Raw genomic sequence first — 9,571 nt, 5'->3', positions numbered from 1 at the left:
GTCTTGTTTTAATAGATGAGAATCACAAGCATCTGTTGAGGTAAAGTACACAGGGAACCAGCAGAGGTATTGGGGCACGTTCATTAAGGACCAACAAAGAGAGTGAAACAAGAAATAGAGGACAAGCCCAGGTTGGCCCCTGTGTTCACCACCAAGAAGGTTCCTGTTGTAGGTTAAGAAGGAAGTGAGTTTTTTGGGAGGTTGTGGTCAAACCAGTCGGTGCTTGGATTGGAATACTGGCACCTGGTTTGGCCACTGAAGGTATGGACCACCTCTGAGAACACAGGGCATTAAAAGCAAGAGCTCCCAGGAGAATTCTCTCTTGGTTCTGGTCCGTGAAGGAGCTCAGAGCTCCCCTGCCCAGCCGGGGCTGGCTGGGGAGGGAAGCCATGCAGCCAGGTGAGGTAGGCCGGGGCCTCGGGCAGAGCAGGGGATGAAGGCCTGGCAAGATGGAAGGGTGGAGGAGCCCTGAGAGGCATCCGGCCCCCCTCCTACCCCCTGGGAGATAGAGAGAGCCAGTGCCTGTGCTGCCTTGGAATTCAATATCATGGACTGGCAGCCCAGCTGGCCAGAAGTGGGGGATGTGGCTCGAGAAGGTGCCTGGCAGCTGTGGGAGTTCTGGGCAGACAGAGGCGAAGATTTTAACCCCTTTGTAGAATAATGGAAACCTTACAAATACTGATCCTCCTGAATCTGAATGAGGAGAGAGAAATTAAACAGTGGGCAAGTGTGATGAAAGTGAGTACAAGTGAGAGATGTTAAAAGAGGTGAGAAGAATCTTAGGTGGGAGATGATGGAGTGGCCTTGAGCTGGACTCTTTCTTGTATGGCCATGGACAGACCCATGTTTTTCCTCTGACACAGAGACTGCATTTAGGACAAAGCAATGCCTTGAAGCCAAAGAGAGTGCAGTGAAGCAGTGGCGAAAACAGAGACGGCTGAGGAGGGTGTGGGATGCCCTCTTGATGGAGAAGGAAGACTTGCTCACCATATGATTATCGACAAGTCTCGTCTTTATTCCCGAATCACCGATTATTATACACCCTTTAATTAGCTCATGCATAGTGCAAAATCCCAGCTCACCATTGGCTAACTAGCTATCAGCTATTTACGTGCTGTTTTGGTATAACTACTTATTACTTTCCCAGGCTGTTTTTCTCCACCACCTGCTCGGTGCATTACTTCATCCACGGGCCAAAGACACAGTTTAATTGGAAGGCAACTCCCCTCATTTTCTATCTTGGTCAAATTAATCTCACTGTGAGCTTTAGCTCGGAGCTACAAAGCTCTTGTTACAAAGCTCTCAACATTTCTCCCGTTTTCTTTTTGGGCCAGAAGTGTTGTTTTCCAAGCCCTTTCCATCATCTGACTCACCATTTTTTGTATGCAATTAAGTAAGCACGGTAATACAAGCATTAGCAATACTATCACACAATATCTCTATAGCATATTGATACAGAATGATCTGATAAATTCATACAACACATACTCTCAAATTCTTCACAACCATGGCCTTGAGCTAATAATAAGAAATCGATTGCTGCTCTATTCTGCAATACTGCATGATTTACACTTTGTACATCTTGAGACAGCATGTCCAATACCTGGGAGGTGGCGTTCAGCTCGTCTTTGGCCCAGCAGCCTAACTGCTTGGCCAAATTCATGGCCTTATTAGCTGCCCCTCCAGGTAAAAGTGTGGCTACTACTACCTGTTTCAGCTCGCTCCAGAATGTGGGTTGCCCTATTTGGCAGTTCCTCTGGAGCGAAGAGAACAGGACTTAAGTTGCTTGATGCAGTCGTCTAGTGCCTCCTCAACCCCACAGTCCTTTTTAATTGGTCCAACAGTGGATGTCTGTGTGAGGGGCACAAGCTTTCGACAGCGCGAAGCTATTATGTGAGTACGTACTTGCTTTTCTACTCGCTCACACAAGGTCTTAAGTTGCCAAGTAACATATGCCAAGATAATTTGCTCCGGGGCTTCATATAAGCCTAACGATCCTCCCAAATCAAGCCCTGTAAAATCCCTTAGTGCTCGCTGCCACGAGTTCTGCAAGTTCCAAGAGAATCGGCAGCTTGGGCACCAGTTCTGCTGAACGGTCGATTGCTCTAACCAAAACACCTTATTACAGCCTCCACAGTCTAGCGCGATCCATGCAGCACATTTATTGTCCCCACAGTCCAGGCACGGCTGTGATTGAGGAGCTTTTACTTCTACCGTAAGGTCCTGACACCACTCGATCCAATCGTCAGGAAGATGAACGCAGGCACGTCGCGCGTCGTTAGAGTAGGGCTGGAGGCGTTGCAAATATCAGCGTCAGTTTGTTGTGCACCCTCTCTTTGTCCTCCGGTGACAAGGCTGCGACAGTCCTGAACATCTGGTACAGCTCGAGTCCACTTCGCGGGGATCCACAAGGGTCCTGTTGGAGAAACACAAAGATATCCCCTCCCCCAGTATAGTACCCTGGCAGCTACTCCTGCTACATAAAGGGAGTCAGTCACAATATTCAAAGGACCTTTTAAATTCATCATTGCCCATACTACAGCTAAAAGTTCCAATGTCTGTAGAGTGTCCCTGGCATCTGCATCTAACAAATGTTGTCACCACTGTCCTTGCTGTTTCCATGTCATGGCTGTTCTCTTGGACTTTTTACCAGCGTCCGTAAAGGCTGTGATAGCCCCCCTTAATGGTGACAGACTCCGAATGGGCTTTGTTATCCAGTCCCATTCTGTCATCCACTGGAGGGGACTAGGATGCAGTTTCCCAGTCTCCACGACAGCTCCAGCTCCTAAAAGGGCTTCCTGGAGCTCCCCAGAGTTCACCAAATACCAGTCAAGCGTGTCCTTTTTGATGGGCAATCGTATTGTGGAAGGCTCTGCTCCTGTAACTTGGATTGCTCCAAGACGTCCTTTCTTTATGAGGGATGCAATCATTTAAATTTTCAGTCTCAAAGTTCTTTGTTGCTGTAGCGGTGGAGAGAGCCACTCCAATACCCTGAGCTCCCCCGTTTTCTTTTCAAGCTGAGACAGGGCACCTGTTAAAACACAAACAAATCCCACATCCCTGCAGGACTGAAGAATCTTCTCAAAATCCTGGAGGTGAAGAATGGGTCCTGGTTTCATTTTGCAATGTTACATAAAGAAATGTTAAGATAAGAGTAATTAGGAGTTAATTTAGATAATACACACAATCAACAACACATACAAAATCAGAAAATTACTAAACACTACAACATTGAACTCTTATCCCAGAGTCTGCGACAGCTGATAAACCTTAAAATGACAGAGAATTGGAGAAATCATGTCCGGATTCATGTTTCTCCAAATCACCTCTGAAAATGGCTCAGCTGTCATACATGGTCAAATCGCCAAGTCAAAAGGACTTGAATACTTTTTGATACAAAAAACATCTGGGTTGATTGTCAGTCACTCCATCCAAATAGAGTTAGAACTTGGCCAGAGCTCGAACTCTAATTGGTGAGTGTCACGTAACATATTTTTTAAACAAGACTTTTAAAAACAACTGTTATAAACAAGAAACCTTAGGGTTACAAACTAATTAAACTAGCAAATAATTGAATCCTTCTGAAGTTTCTGTCAAGATAGAGATTTTCCAAATACAGCAAACTTCTTGAATTCTGTACTGGAGTATTCCTGTAATAATAATTAAAAGAACCACAAAACTGGTAATTTGGCTAAAAACCTTCAGAAACATCTAAATTGTTAGGAAATAAAAAGACAGGATCCTGAAGAGACACATGTCTTGCAGGTGATCACACAAAAAAAATAGAAAAACACATGAAAGGAAAACACATGAAAGCTAGCTGCAAATACTACAACAATACCTTAATAATAATTCTTATCACAAAAATCAAAGAATTCACATAATGTAATCAATTTATCAACAGCAAGTGTTCAAGGAAGTTAAGACAACCCCTTTTCTAAGCATTCATGTAATATTAACAACAATCATTATCTATTAGCATTACTTATAAAAACTGAAAATAACAAAGATTATAAACTTAATATCAATAATTCTTAAAATTTTGAATCTTGGATAGATATTTTAAAACAAAACTGAGAAAGATGACAGATAACCTTAAACACAAATAATTTCACTTAAAATAAGGATAATACAAAATAATTAGCACATTTGCATCCATTTATCTAATGCCATCTCTTAATGAATAGAAGAGAGCAAAGACTATAAAGCCCATAGTATACAGAAATATTACAGTTTAAATCTTCTCATATGTAGTCCAAACAGAAACTAGGAAGTTTACTTAGACTCTGCCCCCCTAAAAGGTTGTTCTCGCCTCAGGCAAGGGAAAGGTAATAAAGTCATCAAACTTAAAGCCATCAAACCTAAATACTCAATCACCTTTCAAAAAGCAAACACATTTACAAAAAAACTGGTAAACAGACTGTAAAGTCTGTGGAACAGTTGGGTGAAGTGCTCCGCATAACATCTGCTGTATGATGAAGCACTGTGTGAATTTTCAGAAGTTTTCTATCTTGATCTTGAAGGAAAAATTCCTGACCTGTTTTTTCTCAGACACTTGTTTGAATTGCTGCGATGGGCTGTCTGCTGTGGTTGCTAGGGAGCTGTGACAGGGCGGTGCCTTGAGGAATGTCTGCCCGTGCCCGTCTCCTGCCTGCTCTGGCAGCCTCAGTCTGCGCTATCCCGGGGGTGCGGAAAGGAACGCTCTCGCCCGAACCTGCGCAGCCCCGATCTCCTTTGGGCTCCGCTCGGCCTGGATCTCCACTCGGGCTGGTTCCCCCTGGCTCTGCGCCAACACCCGCAGCCAGCGGGAGCACGTCCCACACCGCTGGTGCTTTTGTGCGCTTGCAAAAAGTGAAAAAGCCCTCCCAGCTCCAGCTTTCGGGTTTCGCGTTACTGGTGCGCGTCCGCCGCCGCTACCATTGGCACTGCGCTTATCGCTGCTGTGTATTCGGCCCCGCGTCTCGCTTTGGCCGGCTTGGCCCTGGCCGGCACCCCCGTCGCGATCTGTGCGCTTTCCCCACGGACAGCTGCCGTGCGAGTTTTTGTCACCGTGCGTGTCACTGGACCCGCGGTGCGCGTAACCACCGCCGGCACCGAGCATGCCGCCGCCGCAGCGCTCGGTCCGCTCTGCCGCCGCAGCGCCGGGAGCGCCGCCACCATACGCGTTTTCGCCGCCGCGTCTGCCCCGGGCTCTCCCGCGGCGCGCGTAACCGCCCTCCTGGTCCCGAACTTACGCCACTCTGTTAACTCATGTAGCGCACAAGGATCTTGAGAAACTCCTTGTGCACAACCGGAAGCTAAAAACTGTGGGAGCTCTTTCTGCAAGTCTATGTCCTTAATCTGCTGCTTTTTTAAAAAGCAAATAAATAAATCATATGCTGCTTGCCTTTCCATTTCTAATCAGCGCTGTTGCAAGGCTTTCAGACTCCAGCAGCACGTAGGCTAGGACTATCTTTATAGCTCCTAGGGCCGCGAACCCCCAGTGGTTCGTTTGCCGTCCCCCCTCTTGCTTCAGAAGGACCCGCTCCTACTTCCCCATCCGTGGCAGCCGTGTCCGTCCGTAGTCATCGACGTCGGGGTCAGCCATTTGATGGAGAAGGAAGACTTGCTCACCATATGATGATCGACAAGTCTCGTCTTTATTCCCGAATCACCGATTATTATACACCCTTTAATTAGCTCATGCATAGTGCAAAATCCCAGCTCACCATTGGCTAACTAGCTATCAGCTATTTACGTGCTGTTTTGGTATAACTACTTATTACTTTCCCAGGCTGTTTTTCTCCACCACCTGCTCAGTGCATTACTTGATCCGCGGGCCAAGGACACAGTTTAATTGGAAGGCAACTCCCCTCATTTTCTGTCTTGGTCAAATTAATCTCACTGTGAGCTTTAGCTCGGAGCTAGCTTGTTACAAAGCTCTCAACACCCTCTGTCTTCAGAAAAGAAGAAGATCTCTGTTCTTGAGGCCCCTCGGCCCCAGGGGGTGAAATTTGGGGGGGACTGGTGTCCCAAAGCTAAGAGACTGCTGCTTTTGTTAGAGCTGGGCGAGGCATCCTTAAAAGGAGAACCCTAAAAGCAGTCCTGGTCCATGTGCAGTGGTGAGAGCACTGGACATGGCGGGGGGAGAAGTCACGAGGGCTGATGTTCTCTGGGCAGTGCCACGAGTCACATGGAAACACAAGAGGTTTCAATTGTGTTTCCAGGGGAAAGCCTATGGTGCAAGGGGGGACTCCTTTCTCCCTGATGGACTTGAGAGTTGATTATTTGAGGGGTGATGATGGATTCAAAAGTTGATTATCTGAGAGATGGTGACAGTGGAAATCTGTGGTGTCATTTCGTGCTGTGGAGGAAAAGGGGGAGGAATAGGAATGTATTTGGAAGGTTTTCATTCTTAGTTTTGTGTCTGTTCCTTTTTAGATGTTGTAGTTAATAAAGTTTGTCTCCTTTATGCCTAAGTTGGAGCCTGTTTGGTCTGTTCCTGATCACATCTCACAGAAGCCACTAGGGAAAGTGTAATTTTATGGGGGGCACTAGCATTGTGCCAGCCTCAAACCATGACAGTTCCATAGCCCTACTGCGGGCAGCAAGCCCACAGACATGGTAAGATGTGGTCAAGAAAGCCACCCCAGACCTCTGTCATTCCTCAGCTGTCTTTAAATGCAACAGAAACTAGAAGGCAAGACTGAGTTGGCCTCTGTACTCACCACTAAGATACGCCTGCTATGACTAGCAACCCCAAAGGCATGGTAGATGGGGTAAAAAAGCCATACCAGACCTCAGCGATCCCATTTTGTCCAGTCCTCACTCCAGGCAGCATCGGGGGCAGGATGGATTGCAGAGCCTTTTCCTTTGCACACCCAGCCCAGCGCTGGCACTGGGCATGGATGAAGAGGCACTGAGGTGACCCTGAGAGCGAGGGCAAGGCACAGGGTGCAGCTGAGCAAGGACAGCCCTGGGCTGGGCTGAGAGGTGAAGCTGGCACTGCCCAGCGTGGAGAAGGTCCTTTCTGCAGCCCCTGTTACAGGGGAGCCTGGGCCTTGCTGCAGACATACGGCCGCTCCTTTGAGCAGTTCTCACTCCTGAATCTCTCCTCAGCCAGGTACACACAGTCGGAATTGCCGAGGACAGGAACCCTGCAGGGAGGAGCAGAGGCAGGCTGGCTGCCAGGGAACACCTTGTGCCCTGTGCCCCAGGCCCTGCCCGGCTCCCCGGCACTCACCGGGAGCTGTAGCTGCTGCCGTCCCCCCAGTGCAGGCGCTCGCCCCGTCTGCGCAGCCCGAGCCAGTAATCGCCCGCGGAGGCGGAAGAGCAAACCCTGCCCAGGAGAGAGGAGTGGGAGCTGCCCCGGCCCTCGGGGGAACCCGTGCCCGGGGCTGCCCCCGCCCGCCGGGGCTCCTTCCCTGCAAGGCCCCGGCCCAGGGCTGCAGCCCCGGCCCCACGAGCACCGAGCCCGGCCCAGGAGCACCCCCAGGCTGCCCTCAGCCACCCCACACCGCCCGAGCCCCTCACTCACCATGGCCTCCTCATCCTTCAGAATGGCCAGGGAGGCCCCGAGCTCCGAGCACCGTTCCTCAGCCTGCTCCCAGCTGCTGTAATCCCTTGACAAGTAGTAGCAGACCCCATTGCAGCCAACCCAGCCACGGGGACAGCACGGCAAATTCGCAGGTGTCACTGGAACCTGTGCTGCTGCTGCTGCTGCTGCTGCTGCAGGGGGAAGAGGAGAAGGTGTGAGGATTCCCCTCTGCAGGGAGCAGGGAGCCCGCTCTGCCCCGAGGGGCTGGGCCCAGGCTGCTGCCCCTCTCTTACCTGCCAGCACAGCCAAGACCACCCCCAAAGCCAGCAGCAGCACCAGGAGCAGCAGAATCAGCAGCGCCGTGCCCACGGGATGGCTCCTGAACCATTCACCTGGAGCAGGAAAGAGCTGCTGGCTGCCAGAAGCAGAGCCGGCCCTGCAATCTGCTCAGCCCATGGCCAGGGAGCACAGCAGGGACCCCTCAGCCCGTGTGGCCCTCGCTCAGCTGGCAGCCAGAGAGCCAAGACCCTGGCCACAGCCAGGGACACAGCTCTGGGGACAGCCAGGGACACAGCTCTGGGGACGGGCTGCAGCAGGAGAACTGCACAGCCTTGGGGGCAGCTGGGGCTGCTGCTTCCAGCCACTGCTGGGGCCCAGCAGAGCACCAGGCCTCTTCCAGACCTCGGGAAACAGCCACACACCTGCCAGCCCTGGCCTTGGCAGGTGACACTGGCCCCTCCCTAGAGGCCCCAGGGGTGGCCCTGCACTCACCCAGCAATCTTCTGAGGCCCCTTTTGTGTTCAGTGCTGGTTGCTGATGTGCCCTGGGGATCCAGAGGCTCCCTCACACTCCCATCCCTGGTGCAGAATCCATTCTCCACATTTTCACTCTCTGCTCACTCACAAGTGGCAGCCCCCTGCTGATGCCAAGTGGCTTCTTGTGCCGCAGGCGAGTGTGGAACCCCGGCTGCTGGTCCCTCCTGGGGATGCTGGGGCTCATTCACAGCTCCATGAATGGAGCACAATTCACTCTCCTCCAGCTCACAGCCAGCATCTCCCTGACATGAACAAACAGCAGTTTGCTCCCAACACATCAGGAGTGCTGACAGATCCTTTGGGAGCTTGGCCTCGGGAGCAGCTTTGCAGCCGCGCTGCTGGCACCCTGCAAGGGACACGCAGAGAGGTCGCTGCTGGTGCCGGCCCTGCGGGACCCCGAGGCTCAGCAAAACAATGCCGGCTCTGGAGGCGCTGCCGCGGCCCCGGCTCCAGCCCGGCCATCCGGGCACGGAGGAGACCGCGGGCAGCCGCTCCCTCGGCCATCCCAGCGCAGGGGGGACACGGGGGCAGCCGCCACAAGGAACTCGCCAGAACCCCCCGTGCCCCTCAGCGCGGCCCCTCCGCCCGCAGCGAGCCCCGGGCTGGGGCAGCACCGACCGCGGGTCCCACCTGGGCTGCGGCCGCCGCCGGGCTCCGGGTGCCGCGACTGGTCAGTCGCGGAGAGACTGTCAGACTGTCAGACCGGAGATACAGGGAAACAGGGTGGGGAAAATGTCTGGAGTGGGAGGGATTTGGGCCCTTTTGAGCAATCAGCGTGCGGGGAAAGCAACGAGGGGGGACGGAGAGAGGGGAGGAGGTTCTGTTTCCGAAAAAAGCCGTTCTAAGAAAAAGGGTCCCACGGCGTTGGAGCCGTTGAAGAACCGCAGCCCCGGGGAAGGAGCTTCTGGGGCTCTCAGCTGTGAATTGTTATGAATATAAAGTTGTATTTTTTTTAAGTTTCAGAGTTAAAAAAACCAAGTCAGACCAGGTCAGACTCCTTTGGTTTCACTGCCAAAGAAAAAGTTTCTAATTACCCGTTAATGGCCGATGATTAACTATTGTTCCTCTGATGCTGGACGTTTGCCAAAAAGATACCAAGGGAAACCCTCCAGGGTAAAGAGAATGGGCAGTGACACCAGAGACAACATGCAAATGAGAAATGCATTGCACTCTGGGTTTTTACAGTTTTACAGTTTTTACAAGAAAAACCCCTAAAATCACGAGCCAACAAGTGACTTAA

General features: G+C 51.3%; 1 protein-coding gene across 3 annotated transcripts; it reads right to left on the bottom strand.

The window, feature by feature from the left end:
- Nucleotides 1–994: 994 nt before the first annotated feature.
- LOC135306294 (C-type lectin domain family 2 member L-like) lies at nucleotides 995–9,031 on the bottom strand. Of its 3 annotated transcripts, none has more exons than XR_010367095.1 (6): nucleotides 8,962–9,031; nucleotides 8,288–8,677; nucleotides 7,810–7,908; nucleotides 7,517–7,707; nucleotides 7,223–7,318; nucleotides 995–7,136 (listed from the first exon to the last, which is right to left on the bottom strand). XR_010367095.1 is itself a non-coding variant. In XM_064429941.1 (6 exons), the coding sequence occupies exons 4-6, from the start codon at nucleotides 7,528–7,530 to the stop codon at nucleotides 7,022–7,024; spliced, it is 225 nt and encodes a 74-aa protein (XP_064286011.1). In that variant the 5' UTR covers nucleotides 7,531–7,704; nucleotides 7,810–7,908; nucleotides 8,288–8,677; nucleotides 8,962–9,031; the 3' UTR covers nucleotides 995–7,021. The 3 variants fall into 3 exon arrangements, 1 of the variants encoding a protein (XP_064286011.1); XM_064429941.1 differs by having other exon boundaries at nucleotides 7,517–7,704; XR_010367094.1 differs by lacking the exons at nucleotides 8,288–8,677; nucleotides 8,962–9,031 and having other exon boundaries at nucleotides 7,810–8,045.
- Between the last annotated feature and the right edge of the window lie 540 nt (nucleotides 9,032–9,571).

Source organism: Passer domesticus, chromosome 8 (assembly GCF_036417665.1).
Source record: "Passer domesticus isolate bPasDom1 chromosome 8, bPasDom1.hap1, whole genome shotgun sequence".
NCBI classification, from domain to species: Eukaryota; Metazoa; Chordata; class Aves; order Passeriformes; family Passeridae; genus Passer; species Passer domesticus.
Note: the sequence above shows the minus strand (reverse complement) of the source record. Positions and strands in the feature narration are given on the sequence as shown.

Bases quoted from the DNA above. Each gene is read 5' to 3' on its own strand.
- LOC135306294 (XM_064429941.1), bottom strand. The intron at 7,137-7,222 runs GTGAGTGCCGGG...TCCTCCCTGCAG, and splicing joins GGCAGCAGCTACAGCTCCCG to GGTTCCTGTCCTCGGCAATT.